Genomic DNA, 18,626 nt, shown 5'->3' on the forward strand with positions numbered 1-18,626 from the left:
GGGCATAAATACATAGCCCCTGTGTACCTTGTTCATGTCTCCACTTTTAATATTGCAAAGTTACTGGAATACCTTGGGTGGTTCCAAACCTTCACCTGTTATCTTGCCTCAAATTGTTCGTGGCACATGTGTATGTAATTGTTCCTTGGCTAACATTGCTCTTTAGCTTCAATAAGTCTTCTCATTTCTTGGTGTTTACCTCTCTGATGATGTATATATACAGACAGCTGTCACTTCCCCTCTTACCATTTGTTTGCTATGCAAAGCACACTAAGCTTTTATAGTGTCCTCTTGTAAAAGAGGCTCTTTAGTTCCCTTGTCTCCCCTGCACCTGTTCCAATTCATCCTAATTCAGTTTTATGAGGATGACAGACCTGTTTCAGAGGAGGTCACACCAGGGTCTCTCCAGCTCCAGTGACATGCCCTCGGTTTGTGCTTGTTTTTTTGTGAGCAGTTCCTGCCTGGTAATACTTATTGACCTCTTATCACCAATGAATCCCATTCTTCCTCCTTCTCTTTCACTTCCACTTCAGATCAGAAAAAATGTATCAGCCAAGACCGTGATTCAAGACCACCGTGTTGCACTTGCAGCTACTAAACTTCACCCGCAGTAGTTTACACAGCATTCAAGGGTACTGATCTTTTCTGTATAACCCCACGCTTCCAACCTGTGCCATTTGCATTTTTCTTTAACCAACTTGTACTTTTGCCCCCACTTCATCACTATCAAATAAAATAATCTCACTTCTTCTTATTCAGAAAGTCTACTAAAATTTAAATCGCAGTAATTCACCTTTCAGTCCAATGTCTTGTCTTCTGCCTAGTCAGCCCCTCATCCATTTTACACCACTGGTGCTAACCTCTGTCTTCTCTAACTCACCTGATAATTCCCAATGTGTCAGAATAACAAATATCTTTTAGGAGGCATTTGGTTTCTGTGTGTCACATGCAAGTCACATAAGGAACGCGTGCATGCTAACAAGTATGCTTACAATTTTAAGTGCAATTTGATGGATAACACCCTGCTAAATGAAAGAATTAGAGCTGAAGCAAAACAGATCCTATGCTTAACTTGATAATAAAGATTCTATCTGGAGCTGGCAGTAACTGGATCTTCAGCTCGTTTAGTTATTTCCAGTTTCCAAGAATCCTTGCAGTGGGTAGCAGCACCTTTTTAAAGGCCGGGGCCATTAATGCTACCGAATTTTTGCAGGGAAGCTGTTTATGAAGGCAGCGGGAGACAGCGCAGCAGGGAGCAGCGCCGGAACCCAAGCGTATATGTGGGAATTTCATAGGGAAGGGTGTGAACCTGTGATAGCCATTTGCAGGCGGAAGCTGTTGGACTGATCCCCTCACCCCCAGCTGACCTCCAGACCAGGGTTACGCTGCACATCGAGTGGGAAACCCACCGCCAGCGCGCTCTCCTCGGGAGGGACCCGGCCTCTCCTACCGCGACGCAGTCTGACGGCAAACAGGCGTTCTACAACCAACCATAAAAAGCCCAGCCAGCCTGCCGGTAACCTGTAAATTTCATTTCGGACACCAGCCAGCCTGAGCTTCCTGTTGTGTCTCCATGTCTGTCTGTGTGCGTACGTATACGTATCTTACAGGAACGTGAAAAACGTTCCTACATTGCCCGCGCCTAGTTGTGGACATTCGCGCTTTTCTATACTCCCATGTACTCGGCGCTGGGGCAGCGGCAGCAGCCCCTTTCCCCTCACCAGGCCCTCCCAGCACCGGCCCCGGGTGGGCTCCTTTCCCCGCGGCCCCCGCACGCCGGGACAGCTGGGGAGCCATGCCGCGTCCCCCGCGCTGGGATCCCCCTCCGCACCCCCCGCACAGCGCGATCCCCCGCGGCAGCTCTGAGGAGGATCGCCCGCCACCCGGAGGCCGGCGCGGGCCGGGGGCGGCGGGCGGGGGGCGCCTCACAGCGGGAGCGGCGGGGCAGCGCGGGCGGTGCGAGGCGAGGCGAGGCAGCGCGGCTCTCCCCGCCCCCGGCGGTCGGGGCTCTGCCGTCCCTCCCGGCCCGTCGGCGGCGGGGAAGGGCACGGAGTTGGCGGGAGTCTATAAAAAGCCGCCGTGAGACGAGGCCGCCGTCCTGCCGGAGCCGCCGGGAGGGGCTGAGGCGCGGCGCCGGGGCGCGGCAGCGACACCATGATCAACCCCAGCTACTACCCGTGGGGCTACGACGGCGACAACGGTGAGTGGGGCCGCGGGGCCGCCGCCCCTGCAGGCAGCGGGTCTGGGACCAAAGAAGGACCCCGGGCAAGGCGGGAGGCCCCGCTTCCTGGGCGTGCGGGAAGAGGGGCAGCGGGGGCTCCAGGCGGGCCTGGGTCTGTGCGGCGGCAGCGCGGCCGGCCGGTCGCCGCTCGCGGGTGTGGAGGAGGCGGAGGCCGTGGCAGAGGTCTGTCACTAAGTCAGACGAAGTCAGTTTCCTACTGTCAGTGTGATTTAAAATTTGACATAGCTTTAAAATCCAGCCTTAGGCTGGCCCCGCTGCCGGAGGAGCAGTGCTGGTCTGCAGCGCAGGCACGGTCCCTCCTGCCCGCAGAGGCGGGAGAGCGGGGTGGCCTGTCGTTCTGCGCTCTCCTCTGCTGCAGGAGGAGCGGCACGGCCTTGGTCAGGCTCTTTCCACGTGAAGTTCTTGATAAAACCATGACGGTAATTAAGCCCATGTTTCAAATTCCTGTCTTCTTCAGGTACCGGTGGCCTTTTCTATCTCCAGATGGGTACATGGCGCCACATTTGAATCACTCGGGTATATCCCATCATATTTCTAGCCACTGCTGGACTTTTCTAGTTTCCTTCCTTGGTGTATTGTCAGTCTCCCAATAAGTAAAGTCCTGCGGTTGCCATGAGAGTTTAGGTTCAGTTGGAGGACTTGCAGTATCCAGTATTCCAGCTGGGGTAATCTAATTGCTTTTTATACAGTGAAACTCTTGACAGGGCATGACTAACAACCTAGATGATTAGTAACCTACTTACTAATACATTTAATTGATGTTCTGTAGCTAAGCAAAGCCAAGCTGGCATTTATTGTAACACAAGTATAATTCATACCTAGCTAGAAAAGGTTTTCACGATACTTCTGTTTTTTTCTAGGACCTGATCAGTGGCACAAAAACTACCCGATTGCCAAAGGACGCCATCAGTCACCTATTGAAATCAATAACAAAGAAGTGCATTATGATCGCTCCCTATTACCATGGTTTGCTAGTTATGATCCTTGTGCAGCTAAGACCATCCTCAATAATGGGAAGACCTGCAGAGTTGTATTTGATGATTCCTTTGATAGATCAGGTTAGTTTTGTTTTAATCTCAAGCTGTCGTTATATATCAGTGATTATTTCTCAAGTTTCTTGGAAGACAGAGTGTGCTCTGAATTCTCATGGCTGTCAGAAGGTCTCTGTGTACTGCCTGCATGTGACATACAGGTTTCCGTGACTTCACTGCCCTGCACAACTGGTGGGAAGGGCCTGGGACTACTGTTAAAGTCCATGGATAAAATCCTAGGGAATGGAGAGAGCTGCAAAGAAGCTCAGTGCAGGATGATTTAACGTGTAAGGTAGATTTCTGAGCTTGCAAAAGCTATGGCAGTTGTGTTGCTTTCCAGGAGCAAGGAGTCCAGGCTTTATCTATGAGGACCGAATTCCACTCAAGCTATTTGAGATGTCCAGCAGAACATCTTTAACTGTCTATATGGCTGAAGTTACAATATTTGAAAACTGTACCTATGTAATTTCTGATAAATGAAGTAAGGAACCAGATGTTGCCACAAAGTCACGGTATTTAATCAGTTAAAACTCCCTTTGGCATTCATGAGATTTTGTCTTAATGAGGATTATAAGGCTGAGAAATTCCAGTGTTTCAGCTTTAATGTCAGAAGTCTTGAATCCATTCATAGTTATGACAACATACAATGTGCTGCATATATAATGCATAGCTTTTAAGAGTTAGTGGGTTATATATTTTGAAGAGATGTGTCTGTTCAGTTTAACATGTGCTAGAAATACTTAGTTTATGTTGACAGAAGGACTGACATTTCATGTTAATACTGTTGGCTATATTTAAAAGGAAAAAACAATGCTGAAAGAACTATGAAATTGCATTAGTACTGCGATTAAAAAGGGAGAATCAAATGCATACCTCACTCTTTATTCTTGTGTCAAGGTCAACAGAATTGTGTTATTATTTATAGTACATGGAATGGTAAGAAAAGGAAAAAGAAATGTCAATTTCAGTAAAATATTGAAAAGTCTGTCTTCCACAGTGTACAGACTTATTTCTTAACTGCATTAAAAGTTCCAATTTCTATTACAATATAACTAGGATTGACAGCTATAATTACTAGGAGGAATTTTACTAATAGGTTGATTGATCTTAAATATCCATGGGTATGGATTTTTAATGAATGACTTGGGTTTCATGAAAACTGAGGATCAAAATGTATGTAAGCTGGACTAGTTAATACATTATCAAAACTCACAAATGACTATGCAGTCAAGAGTTTGATTACTTCTCTAGCAAAGTGGGAATCTTTAATGTTATTTGAATAAAAATATTAGTAGTGATAGATAACACAATACATCAGTAAAGAAATGTAGCTGTGGCATATGAGAAGACCTCCATGACCATTACTTACCATTTTTTACCATCTCTTGTATTTGTTGGAACAGCATCAACTATATCAATGGTTGCATCTTCTGCATAAATGGCAAAATAATTACTGTTACAATTACTCAGATTTTGCGTGGGAGTGAGTATCCAGGCACAGCAATCTACAGCATGGATGCAACACTGTGGCCACAAAGAGCAGAAAGTTTTGGAATGTTCTGAATTTTTTTTCAGATGAACTGCTCAGTAACTGTTGTGTTCTGATCTCAGAAATAAAAAGTGACTCACTGGAAAAAAAGTAGGTGTATTTCTGAACTCTTTGAAGGCAAGAAACATTCAGTGTTTATTGTTATGTCTCCTTTGTTATACCATTGACTGCAGAGTCTGTGGGTGGTGTTCCTTCTCTAATATAGTGCTAATTGCAGGACAAATTCCACTGTGCATACTCCTACTGACTTGAGCATGTTTTAAGTTTTTTAGGATAGGTACAGTGACTTATTTTTTGTGTAAATGAACACCCACCTGCATAATACATACATAAGTAAGAGCAATCATATAGGAATGAAGCTTTTATTCCTTTGGAACAAAGGCAGACTATCTATCTATCTATCTGTCTATCTATCACTCTATCTAAATTATTTCTGAATTAAGCAGAAAATTAAGGGCTTCCTTTATTTTCCTGACCTTTTCAGTTAGAGTGGTCATACCCATCTCTGTAGTTCTATCTAGATTTTCATTAGTGGTAGATAAAATAGGTTTCTGAATAAATTGCAAAGATGAATGATAAAATGAATTATTTTGGATGTCTCCAAGTTTTACTTCCATTGTATCTACTGTGCCAGGAATAGTTTGAATATTCACCATTGGGACAGTTTCTTAAACTCAGATGATTAGAGAGAACCTTCCACGGAAAGTGCCATCCAATGTAATTCACATACTATGTTGAAAAAGACCTTATTACTGTTGTCTTTGGAGTTAGTCTAGTGGAAGGAATTGGATAATTTATCTCCAGCTATTTATAAAGTCTGGTTGACTTTAAGAATCTGCTATACAGTTGAAGGCTTTGATGACAGATATTTGCTTTAGGAGCCGCGTATAGGTTGCAACTTCCTTACAATTAATGACTCTCTGGCTTTCTTTGTAATACCTTGGTTAGATGGTTAGATCAAGGTGTTCAGTCATTTAATAAAGATACATAAGTCTTGTACTGGATCTTGGACACAGCAGCTGGGGAGACATACACTAAGGCTATGTCAAATGGATGCCTTCTTTCATCTTCTCACTTTGTTGTTTTTGTTAACTCCTTGGCACTGTCTGTGGAAGTTCATCAGCCAAACAGATTCCTCCTTCTCCTTTTACTGACTTTCTGACGGATGACATTTAAGGGCTTGGAGTAGCTCGGTGCAGGCACACTTTCTTATAACGTTACCTTGGTGCTGTTTGCAGAATCTTTCAATTTCTTATCAAAGGAATGTATGCCTTTGGAAGTGAGTGATGCAAAAAAAATTGAAAGAGATGGTTACTGTAAGTAGTGAGAGCTTGTTACTTATTGGTCTCTTTTTAGCATGACTAGTGCTTGTGGACAGCATTTCCTGGAGTACCACTTTGTAAGAAATTTCATTTATCTTTGCAAACTAGATTTTGATTACCAATTTACGGCGAATAAATGTTTAGTTGTTGAATGGTTCTAAAACATTGAGGACAAAACCCAGTAACTTTAAAGCTGAGGGAAGTCTGTCCATAGACACTCAAGTTTTAGCTGATTCCTGCAAAAAGTTACTTAACATTTTGTGTACTGAATTTACACTGGAAAAAGCCAGTAGCTGTTACAAGAATAGCACAGCTAAATCCTAGTGCTTGTCTAGCTGTGGTACATACCGCTCGATGGCTATACCGCATACCGCAAAAGGCAGCAAAGTTAAATTCTTCCTTCAGTGTTTAACACATCTATCATTTGTAGTGTCTGCATGAAGGTACTGAGTGTTAATATGAGCACTGCAGAGCTTGGGTACAGGGAGTTTAGAATTGAGTTTCTGTTAACTTCAAACTTCGGTTGTTAGAGGTAAAAATGCTTGAACAGTTAAGGGCCTGCTGAGGCTGCAGTTACACAGTGGACTGTCAGTTTTCTGCCCCTGGAGATGGGGATTTCAGCCCTACCACAAACAAAGGTGATTTGGGAGCTCACTGATGAACAGGCTGTGATCAAGAGGCACAAAACTGGAAAAGGTGTGTTGCAGTGTAGGTGAGGGTCAGTGGCACGCTGACGGACTTCTGTCAGACACTTCTCTTTCCTGGTCTGTCTCTCTAAGAGTACAAAGTTCAAATACAAATAAAAGTAATTCTTCTGCATAGCTATTAAGTGCTTGCTTAAAGAAAATTTCATTGAGAACTGAAATTTCAGTTCCAAAAGCTTTTAGGAAACATATTTTATTCCTGCAGTTAGCCAGACTGTTTCAGTACAGAGATCTTCTTTTGAGCAGAGGCTTTTTTATAACATCTAAAATGTGGCACTGACATTAAAAGCTGTGGTTTTTATATTGCACTGTTAGATTCTGTTATAAAGCAGCATAACAAAGGTAATGTGTCTTTTTCAATTGTCATACAGTAATATCTTACTAATTTAATTTCACTGTGGTTTACCAGTTCATTTTATGGATTTAGCAGGATGTGAGGATCATAAATCTTGTACAAAAAGTGATGTCTTCTCATGTTTATAAACACAGCTCACCTCATGAGTCTGTCTGGTGCTCCTTGTGTTTTTCTACCCAACTTTCGCGGTATGCTTTCACAGCAAATAGGGAAGGCATTTGTGTAGGCATAACTTTGCCAATTTTACCTTTGTGAGGATAGATGACGATTGACCTTGGCGCAGATTAACAACCAGACCCCTACCCTATAAAAAGAGTCAGTCACTGAGCAATGGGATGAGAGTTTGCAACAGTAAGGCACCAAAAAGGAGTGAATACTTTTCTCCCTTGTCGTCCTGGGCTGGTTTGTATATTCTTGCAGCTGGGCCGTGTTACTTTAATGACAGCAAGTTTCAGGGAGTTACATTTTGCTAAGTCTGCTGTGGCCATCCTGTTACTTCCAGTAGAGCAGAAACAGGAACAGAAATGCCACGTTTCCATATTCAGAAGTAAGTCCAGCCATTCAGCTAGCCATATGAAAAGGATTACACAGTATTTCAGAGGACTAAGAGTAAAGCTGTCTGCCTGTATGTCAGGGAGTGAGCCTGCAGGCTCCTTTTTTAAAGCTCTTGCTTTTTATTTCATGCAGTGTCGTAGGTAGAAGCTCAGAGTGATTCATGGGGTCTTCTAGAAAAGCAACCTTTTATAAGTGTTCTGTGGTAGGAAAACAGCTATCGCAGCCTTAAAACTGTGAGTCTCAGATATTTAAGGTGAACATTTCCTGTGTAATAATTCTTATAATAATTCCCTGGAACATATAAATATGTAAATATATAAAAATAAAGCTATATTTTAACACCACTGAAAAGCAATTTAAAGATACCATAGTTTCTTTTATAAACTTTTACCTCATATTTTTTTATCTGTCATATGGGTGTGTATTTATTTGTGTTAGTATTTTCTGAGAACGAAACCCCAGGATGATAATGATACCTTTAGAATTTATGTTCCAGGCCACATGTTTAAAAAAATAAAGGTTTTTGTTTGTTTGTTTTTTACTAACTTTGAGCTATGCAGACATAGTTTGGGATTTCTTATGTTTTAGATATTGGGGAACTTCATTCCTGTAACTGTTTTGTTTACCTTTTTTAAAGCGTGGGGAAATTTCATTTACTGACATAGGGAAATTTAGTTTACTTACATTGTTATTTCATGTATTTCTATATTTTATACTACATACTTGCAATTAAAGAAAGTGCCTTTTTGTCCTTCAGGAGATGTTGGTTTATAGGCATCTTAGTCTTTGCATTGTTGTATCTGCTTAAAGTGTGCTAAGCAAAAGCTACTGTCTATTTATAGATGAGTGAAGCAGGAATATGTTGGCATGAGGTGTTGCAGAGCTTTACTAATGCCCAATTGAAAATGTTTGCTGATGGCCCATCAGTGGAAATAATGACACATTTTTACCTTAAACTGGATTATTTGGTCTTACAGATCTATTTTAATGGAGAATTGATGGCCTTGTCAGCTACTCCCATTACCTTATCTGCATCAACCACAGTACTGAATGTCTGTGGGAACAAGGAAAAAGAATTTGTTGAGAATACAGCTTGCTCTTAATGTTCAGTAAAGAATACTCTTAGTACTTTATTTCTTGAGATGATCATGGATTTAATTCCTTTTCTTTTCAGATTTAAGGGTATTTTTTGCTAGCATATAAAAACCTGTTCTTAAGAACTGCGGAATGCTTTATAGGAATGCTATAACTTCTATCTCCAAATAAAGTGAATGAGAACTGAATATTAATTAGTATTTTGGTGAATGTGAAGAAGTTCTTCCCTTTTTATGGTGAGATCCTTTCAAATGCACCACCTTCATTTGGTATATAATGTAAAAGTGTTAAGATTATTTAGAATACAGGGTATTGTTCATCACAGGCTGAACATTTCTTTAGGAAAACAGCTTGCATTCTCAGTGATTGCTTTTATGGCTCATTTGCTGTTTTCTTTCTCCTCTTCCACAGCTGGAGAAGCAGCATCAGTAATTTCATAGCTTTTTAAACAAATAAGTCATAGCCTGCAGTAAAAGACCCAGTCTGTAGTGTTTTGTGGGAATTTGTTTATCATCTAGCACTTCAGTAGTTGATCTTAATCACGGCTATTTTTGTGTGCTTTGATATAGGTAGATATCAGATGGAATTCAGGGGCAGATTAAGACATCTAAATTCAGGTGTCTTATGTGGGCTTTTAAAAGTAGGTGGGTTATGTCTCTAAACTCCCATTCTAGTCAACAGAGATGGAGTCACACTTAATCAATGGAGTCCAGAGAGCAATTCAGGCCACCATCTATTGAGTGTCTACCTTAAGGCAAGCAAAATTACTCTAGAGGCTTCACTGTTCTGGTCAGGGGCTTACTTCAGTTACTCAAACACAGGCATCTCATGCCATTTTTGATAACCTAATGTAACCTTGCCTCCAGATACTGCTTTAGAAAAAAGTACAGTTCTTCTACAGATCTTGTGTCACACCTTCCAGTCCTGTCCAGGTGTCTTTGGAATATCCCAGAAGGTACTAGATGCACATCTATGCAGCTGAATTAAAACAATGATCTGTATTGACTATAATGGAAGCCTAGACACAAATAATTTTCATCTGCCTTTAAATGCTTGTAGCTGAAGATGGTTGCCTGAAATGCTCCTAAAACCAGTGCAGATTTCCCAGATGAATTCTGTACTCTCAAAACATAGAGCATCTGTACAGTAAATATGTATGTAAATATTTTAAATATTTATATTTATTTTAAAAGAATTGGAAGATACTTCAGTCTAATGCTGTTGCAGATTATCAATTGCAGTGCTGAGAGGTGGGCCACTTCCAGGAGTCTACAGGCTGCGTCAGCTTCACTTTCATTGGGGTTCATCTGATGACCATGGCTCTGAGCATGTTGTGAATGGAGTGAGATATGCAGGAGAGGTAAGACTCACCACTTTTCATTTTAAAATAGGGTGTAAAATAACATTTGTCATTATCCTTCAGGTGGGACAAAATTTGTCATTCATCTGCTTTCAGCTTTTTCTGGGACATTTTATTCTTACTCCCATCGATTCTTATAAATGTGAATCAGGTTGAAGTAATTCTCACAGCATAAGAAAAGAAAAATACTATGTGAAAGAAAAGTTTCCATGTTCTCAAACCTGTGTGGCTAGAAACATAGGACAGCAAGACTGAATTACTGAGAAGCAATGCAAACTTACTAAAACAGTATTCTGGAAGTATAGTATTATAGCAGAAGTATAAAATTGTAGTGACAGAAAGAAGGAAGGATGCGTTACCTTGATTTTCTACCACTTTAGGATTGTAAGGGAAGATGAGAACTGTAGACTAATACACGGAGCTTACATTCATATAGATTCTTTGCTAGAATTGCTGTAATTTGATAGCCAAATGGAAATGAATCACATACCAGTAGGTGACTTCTGAACTGCATGTCCTGCCTGCTTACTTAAGCATATTTTCTGTGTTCTTCAGCTTTAAGATGAGATTTCTGTACCCCTTTTTTTTACTGGAAAGCCTAATCCTCATTCTTTGTTCTCCCAAACTCTCATGTATATGAAGAACTCTGAATTCAGCCTCTGATGGCTTGCTATTCAATAATGGATTTTTTTAAAATTTTTTTCTTTGTTTCCAGCTACATTTGTTACACTGGAATCCCAAATACAGTAATTACCTTGATGCTGTGAGAAGAACTGATGGAATAGCTGTTTTGGCTATATTTTTGCAAGTAAGTAGAAGCATGCAACCCTTCTTTGTACTGCTGCTAGAGAGTTTTCTATTCTTACAGGGTTAAAAAAGAAAAAAACCCTCTGAATGTATTTTCTAGGGATCGTACCACATTGAAGGGCTTGACTTTCAGTAATGCATGCTTTTCAAGTTATAGAGCATGAGTCATGTTATTTCAAATGGTATCCAATACTACACACACTTGTCCCAGCAGCTATTGTGTCACTATGTGGCTGGTGGAAGCTGTAAATCCAGATGTATTTGCCCCTGCTTTGGGGACGCGATGTCAGTAATGGCCCTCTCTCCAATAGCAGTCAGCTGTGTTCTATGCTAATCATGGACTGATTTCAAGGACAGATACCGCTCCTAGGCTTTTCATGAACTTTTTCCCAGGCAAAACTAACTCACAGACAAAACATGTAACTCATCCTTTTTTAAAATCCTTTTGGGGGCATGCAGTCTTAGCCTGAAATAGTGGTCTTTCTCTCTCTTGTTTGTTTAATATTCACTAGAGATAGAAAGATGGACATCTGTGTTGAGATCAACAATTGCAAACAGCAGATCTGACTATGACATCTGGCTTTTAAACTAGAATGAAACTTTTTCCAAATTCTGTACTTGAGTCTGAAGGTTGGTTGTTAGGCTAAAATTCAATGTCAACAGGAATAGCTGTATTGTGAAATTACCCGTGATGCCAAGGTTCTGTACTGATATAATTTCCTCATTTGGATCATAATATCTGTTGGGGTACAGACAAGAGGGTACAGACAGAAAACATAGCTTATGAAGCTGGTAGGGTGATAGGTTGGGTTAATGCATTGTAATTTTATAGTTGATATATGTTTAGATGCACGTATAAAAGAAATAGGAGAAAGAAGAAAACTGACCAAGCAGAACTCTTTGGTTAGCTCATGCTTTCTTCTTCACAGGTAGGCAAAACTCCTAAACCGGAGATGAAGAGGATTCTCGAAGAAATAAATGCTATCAAAACAAAGGTAACAATGTTGGGCTTTTCATTATAGGACAATTGCTGCAAATTCTCAGGACAAAAAGAAAAATCAAGAGGCATGACTTTCTAGTTTTCAAATTCTGCTCTGCAACATTGCCAGAATATACCTGTGAATAAAACCATGGGTAGCTTTTCCTTAACAAGAAAAGTCCTTTCTTCCATTTACATATGACCCTTCTTTGGCTTTAGTGGGCCTTATAATTTTGTGAAAATGAGAGTCATCTTGCCAAACTTTACTTACCTAAAAACTAGGTATGGAGTCTTATTCCCTCAGTGGTCAGTGACAAAAGAAAGGCACCTTTGGAAATTGGTCCATTCTGTCTTGAAATAAGCTGCCTAATGGACCTCTGTAAATGCCACTGACAAGAAATCTGTGTCTCAGATAACATTGTGTGATAAGAATCTCGCATTTCATAGGCTGTCTTGTTTGCTATTAGCACAAATATTATAAATCTAGAATACCTGTCTCACACTTACTATATGGTGACCTAATCCAATATTCAATAGATAGAATTTCCATGAGAAAGAAGGCCAGAAGGAAGAGAAGTGAAGCACATTGGTACTGGATGCCGCTTCACATGAGTTAGCTCAGGTACAAGAAGTAGCATCATGGAGTTTTATGTTGTGTCATACTTCTCTGGGCCCATCTGTGAGGGTCATTCAGTCCACTTATCTTTACACTGTATCATGATGTCTTGTGTAGATGTGTGCTTAGTTTCCTTAGTTCATACCTTTGAAGTATCTGTCACTCTCGGTTGCTTAAAATACCAGAGCTGCATCTTTACCTAATCTTGACTAGAGCTGTTGAAGTGTTTTCTGTTTGGTTTTGTTGTGTGTTTGTGTTTTTTTTCTAAGGGGAAAGAAGTTCCTTTCCCAAACTTCGATCCTTCAATTCTTTTCCCTAAATCTCATGACTACTGGACATACCATGGCTCTTTCACTACTCCACCTTGTGAAGAGTGCATCACCTGGATTGTTCTTAGAGAGCCTATCATAGTCAGCTCAGATCAGGTAAACTTCAAATAGATTATATTTTACCCACTTCTTTTTAGTTACATGCCATAACCTGATCTTATTCTTTTGACAAGGAAAATGCTCATTGGATTCTGTGACAAACTGCATGATTAAAAGGAGAGTGAAGAACTGAATGCCTTAGAAACTACCTTGGGACTCCATAGGGAGCCTGTAAAAATCTTCAAAGGACTGCAGTCTACAACCTAATATGTGCAATCAACTATTAGACACATAACTTTACCTGTCTCTGTATGACTCCTACATTAACTAATTGAGAAGAGATGATGATCTTCTCTACTTGGAACAGCTCATTGTTTCCTAGCCCACGTCAGACATCATGGTGGTTCAAATCCACAGACATGAGAGAGCTTAATAAATTAGTAAAATCATAAAACAGTGTAGACGGTAAGAGTTTATAGCAGTTTGGAGAGTGACTAATAGCAAGCAGTAATTACTATACATGAGAGTTCTTGCTTCTGTGGGCAAGACACCTCTTGCCACATCAGCTAAAGAAAAGAGTAGTTCTCTTTCTGTTTCCCAGTCCCTGTGTTCCCACAATACTAGCTCTTGCTAGTAGGAAAGGATGGAGCTGGATGTGGCTCATACCCTTTATTTTACGTAGAGCTCAAAACACTGCATTACACCAAGAGCCAATGTAGGAAAACTCAAGCCATTAACTTGTATTTTCCTGCAACCATTTAAATAAGAACATTGTCATATCTAGCTAAAGCTTATGTTAGATTTGCACCGACAACTTTGATTATGCAGGATTTTTTCAACCATTTATATTGTGTCAAGCTTCCTCATGTAAAGTGTTCATTGCTTATGATGAATGTTTGAGGGTAATCACTGGACAATGATGGAATAAAGCTGCTGTGAAAAAGTGACCATCTGCAATGAAAAGCAGTGGACAGTCAGGTACCCTAACTACATTGGACACTGAATGAAGCAGGAATCCAGTATTCTCACTAAATGCAGCTGAGCATTTCCAACTTTTTGAGCATTCTACTTTGCAAATGTGTCTCTTATGCTTCTTTCAAAAACATGTTTTAACAGAATACAAATTTAATGGGATTGGTGATTCTGTCTGCCCCATATTCTAGATGGCGTCACGTAACCAAGAAAATTACAGAAGAGTTGTATCAGGTGCTTGATGCCCATGTTTCTGGAAGGTATACCAGCTAAATTTTCACAAACAGGAGCAGCATCAGATAACTATAAATTCTTGCTAATTTGAAAGCATTCTCTGCTGACTTACCATGAAGTATTTCTTGTTAATCCTCATTCCCCATCAGTCCCATTTAGAGAAATTTGAATGCCCTCTTTCATCATGTCAGCCTATGATTCTCATAACACACAAGTCAGTTTTCTTATCTGAGATTATTCGTCTACTCAGCAGACTATAATGATACGATATCACAAATTTCAAGACTCCAGGATAATGAGAACATGAACATTAATCAAGTGACTGACATATTGTGTAGATATTATATGTAGACACATAACTTTTCATTTTAGGTTCTCAAGGTGATAAGGTGTTTCATTGCATTGATTGATCTGCAGGTATCACAAAGTATTAGAAAATAAGATTTTTTTTGTATTTATGTGGCTCTTTATATTTTAAAAAACAGAACTCAGGTATGATGGGAACCTTAGCTGGCAAGAGATGAAATATGGTAATGTATTCATATAACTTACAGCTTAATTTTCACAGCTTATTGAACTGATCTGCCTCCTGTTTCATTGCTCATCTGAAAATTAAAATCTGTGGGCTATTTTGAAGCTTGTATTTGTGTGAAAAATACAAATATGGTCTGACTGGTTTCCACAGAATAAATCTGCTTAGAGGTTTATATTACAGAAGATCAGCTACAGATTTTGTTGGGAAAAGTGTAGTCATTATTGAGCATCTCTGGTTTAAAATGTGTTCTTAAAGGAATAACTAATCACATCATTGATCCAGCTTCATGAAAAGACTTTAATCACTACTGTATTTGGGTCATGGCCTTTTTCTCAGCTTATCTAAAGTTAGTGAGTTTGGGGAAGAATACAGACAGTCCTCTAACTGGCCCTACTGTAGAAAAAATGGAGCATTTAAGGTAAAAAGGAAATTACTACATATAGATGGGACATTGGCTCTTATCCTGAGATAACCGCTTTTCAGGAAGAATTGGCAGTGTATGTGAGGTACTGTATACAAACGCAATAGAAAGACTTTCCTCCCTCCAGAGTGCCTGCAGTCTAAATAATGTATTCATAAAAGAGGATTGTGTTACCAATTATTTCTAATCCTAGAAAGTGTACTACCGTGGCAGCCTCATTAATAGTAATTATTTTAAGTGCGTGTGCATTTACAGTGGATCACTTGCATGCTTTTGCAGCCGGATGGTAATAGTATATTAGCCACAAGGATAAGTGCAGTCGCTGCGAATCAGTACTCTGCCAGAAAAATCAATTCACCAGAAGTCCCTGAGATGTGGAGTGGGTGGCCTAGCTGCTTAGATTTCTTTTAATGAAAGGATAGGAATTTAACTGTGGAATAACTCTATCCAACTGCAGACTAATTTTTTCACCTTTATGTAGCTATAGCCTGAATATATGCCATTTTTTTCTGAGTAGGGCAGATCTTCCACAAATAATAGTAAAAACCAGCAATCTCTTCTCCAATAGTACTTTATCAGTATTAACAAAACTGATTAACTACTTTCATCTTCTACTGTTCCCATACAAATTATTCTTCATCTGAAATCTGAAATTTAATCACATGAATAATCCAGCTGATACATATTATACTGGTTATAAATGTGACCTCATCATTGTTCAGGCAAACTGAGATATCTGGATTTTGTGAGCCGTGTAGAGCCGTGAAAAGCAATGCTGAGATGCCTGAGCTAGCTCAGTCCATAAACTGGAATTAATATAGTCACAGTGAACCCAGCTTTTACAGCCCAGAGAGAAATCCTCCTTCTATTGGACTTGACCTCTGTACTGTAAAAGGTAGATACATCAGTGTATTGAAACTAGTTGCGAACAAAGTTGATCATGCCGTGCATGAAGCTACATTTTCAAGTGTACACATGGGAAAATATATGCATTCTTTTCATGGTAAGCCATTCAAACAGAGAGGCGTCAAGTGTCTGAATCACAGCTGATATGCTTTCTGTCTAATGTTGTGCATGGCAGTGACAACAAATGAACATAATATATCTGTAAGTGGGTATTATGTGTTGCACCCTTGGAAAACCAGAAAGCGGTACAGGAAGAGCATTATACAGTTTTGAAGAGTATGGGCAGAACAGTTCTTACAGCATCCCTCAAAAAAAACATACCTTGGTTAAAAAAAAAAAAATGGCCAAGAAGAGTCAAGCTGCAGACCCTGTTTACAAGCCATTTGAAACCTTGAGCAAGTCATTATCCATATTTACATTCCTGTTATTAATAACGGACTTTTTTGTGTCACTGCAGCAGAATATATCCTCTGCTACAGACGCACCACGGAAATGAACAATTAGTTTATAATTTAGCCTGAACAACTTGCAATTCCAGAGGCTTCTTAACAATCAGACACTAAGGCAGGGTTAGAGTAGGAGAGGTTTATTAGGGCATGGGCTGTTCTAATTGCATTTTCTGAGGACATCCCACAGTTTCTGTGGCTGTACGCAGTTCTGCGGACAGCACGTAAGTGATAGTACTTTTCACAATCCTGTTGAGATAGGACCCATTTTTTCTGTCTTGACTATTTCTAAGAATATTACTAGTGGGAAAAGAACATGAGTACAGTTCTTGTGGTGATGCAGTGAAGGACATCTTCACAACTTTGAAGGAGACTTTTTCTCCCCAGCTTCTGGGGCTGGGCCAGCCTCCTTGGCTTAATTGTTGGGCTGTGGATTTGATCCCAAGGGATTTCCATCAGGACACTTTGATTTTTGTTCTCCTGCAGATGGCAAAGCTCCGCAGCCTATCCAAGAATGCTGAGAATGAACCTGATCTCCCCCTGGTTGATAACTGGCGTCCGACTCAGCCTCGATACTTCAGGATGGTGAGCGCATCATTCCTCTAGGACCTGGCTCAGTTGGGTGTCCCTGCGTGAGGCAACCTCTAGAACTAAGAGATGGTTTGGTTTTGTGTCCTCTGTTACATTTAGACAGAACTCCAGCTGTAGGGCCGGAGGCTGAAACTTTGAGTCATGAAATGTGAATTTTATTTCCAGAGGATAACATTTACTTAGGGAAATCCTATCATAAAAATGGAAGTAGAGAATCTGTTTGGCTCTTCATAACTGCTTTAACATTAGGTTTTGTTAATAGTACAAAGGAAGAAAGAAGATGCTACTAATAACTACAAAACCATTTCCTGTTGCGCACAAGTCCCTTGATGCTTGCCTTATTCCATGCTAAAGAGGTTGCAGTTAAGAGAAGTAATTGTTTTCAGCATAAAAACATATTTTTCAGTAGTTGTTTTCAGCTTTATCCATATCCTGCTCTGAGCTGCACCAGTTAATGCACAAGGCATTCTTGGAAATAAATGAGAGCACTCATTTGGTATTTGATACTCACATAAAATATGAAAGGATAGAAAATTGCTTCATAACCATTGATAAAGAACTAAGCTTTTAACTTCTTAAAACAATGGACAGGTGAAACAGAGGTCTGTTCTGAAAATTGTATTCATCAAGTAATACGTAGTTAAAACTATGGAATGGGAGAAGAGCTGTTTCTGTTTGTGTCACAACTGGTTGTCCATATTAAAAGACTAATTTGCATTTTAATGTTACAGCAATCAAAGTGACATGGATTTTGAGAACTTGGTCTTTGTATCCTGAATATATCTTTTCTCCATGTATGCAAGTGGCTTTTCTGTGTAAAAAGAGTGTTAAGATAGCAGTTCTTAAATCATTTTAGTGTTTTTTGAGGCAGATTCTCACTTCATGTACAAATATAATTGATCCTGCTGTTAATGAGATTTGTGCATAAATATCTGAAACCACAGTTTGACTCTCCTGATCAAAATGCAGTTGACCAGGGAGTTTTTGTCTCTTGTTTTGCCATAAAGAACAATGAAACAGGATTGTAAGCCTATACTTGAAGTAACAGTATTTCTTCATTAAAAAATCCAACAATAATAAATACATTTACTTAAGAATTTTTGTTCTGTATGTTTTTTTCCAATTTTAGAAACATGTAAAAATAACATAATTTTAAAGAAAGAATTGTCAATGTCCTCTGTAATACACCTGCATGGAAATTGATGATGGATGGTATCTTTTTCAGGTGTTTGTTTGAACTACAAGAGTACTGATAATATTTCATGTGACTGCAAGCAAGGAAATAGCATCTTAAATATGCTACATCATTGAGACATCCACATCTATTCTTTTAGTGAGATCACCCTATTCTGACAATGGCTTTCTTGCAATGTCATATGAATCAACTCCTTCGCAAGTTGATTGCACAGTGAAGAAGTTCAGTCTGTCTCTCAACCCACCAATCTGAATGGTAATTTACATTGAGCTCTGGAAATACAAAGCAGCTGCTGCTCTGGCAGTGGCTGGACACTTAGCTGCCGTGTTCTAGGGCAGGAGGA

General features: G+C 39.9%; 1 protein-coding gene across 2 annotated transcripts; it reads left to right on the forward strand.

Moving 5' to 3' along the window:
* The first annotated feature begins 1,955 nt into the window (after positions 1 to 1,955).
* LOC104311998 (carbonic anhydrase 3) lies at positions 1,956 to 18,185 on the forward strand. 2 transcript variants are annotated; one of them, XM_069779607.1, is made up of 7 exons: positions 1,956 to 2,200; positions 3,103 to 3,300; positions 10,095 to 10,213; positions 10,929 to 11,021; positions 11,950 to 12,015; positions 12,885 to 13,040; positions 16,984 to 18,185. In XM_069779607.1, exons 1-7 carry the CDS (start codon positions 2,155 to 2,157, stop codon positions 17,101 to 17,103), a joined length of 798 nt encoding a protein of 265 aa, XP_069635708.1. In that variant the 5' UTR covers positions 1,956 to 2,154; the 3' UTR covers positions 17,104 to 18,185. The 2 variants fall into 2 exon arrangements, with proteins under 2 accessions (XP_069635708.1, XP_069635709.1); XM_069779608.1 differs by lacking the exon at positions 12,885 to 13,040.
* Positions 18,186 to 18,626: the final 441 nt, after the last annotated feature.

Source organism: Haliaeetus albicilla, chromosome 3 (assembly GCF_947461875.1).
Source record: "Haliaeetus albicilla chromosome 3, bHalAlb1.1, whole genome shotgun sequence".
NCBI lineage: Eukaryota > Metazoa > Chordata > Aves > Accipitriformes > Accipitridae > Haliaeetus > Haliaeetus albicilla.

Excerpts from the sequence above, each read along its gene's own strand:
- LOC104311998 (XM_069779607.1), top strand. The coding sequence starts at position 2,155 with ATGATCAACCCCAGCTACTACCCGTGGGGCTACGACGGCGACAACG. Across the intron at positions 3,301-10,094 it reads TGATTCCTTTGATAGATCAG|TGCTGAGAGGTGGGCCACTT; the intron begins GTTAGTTTTGTT and ends TATCAATTGCAG. Across the intron at positions 11,022-11,949 it reads TTTTGGCTATATTTTTGCAA|GTAGGCAAAACTCCTAAACC; the intron begins GTAAGTAGAAGC and ends TCTTCTTCACAG.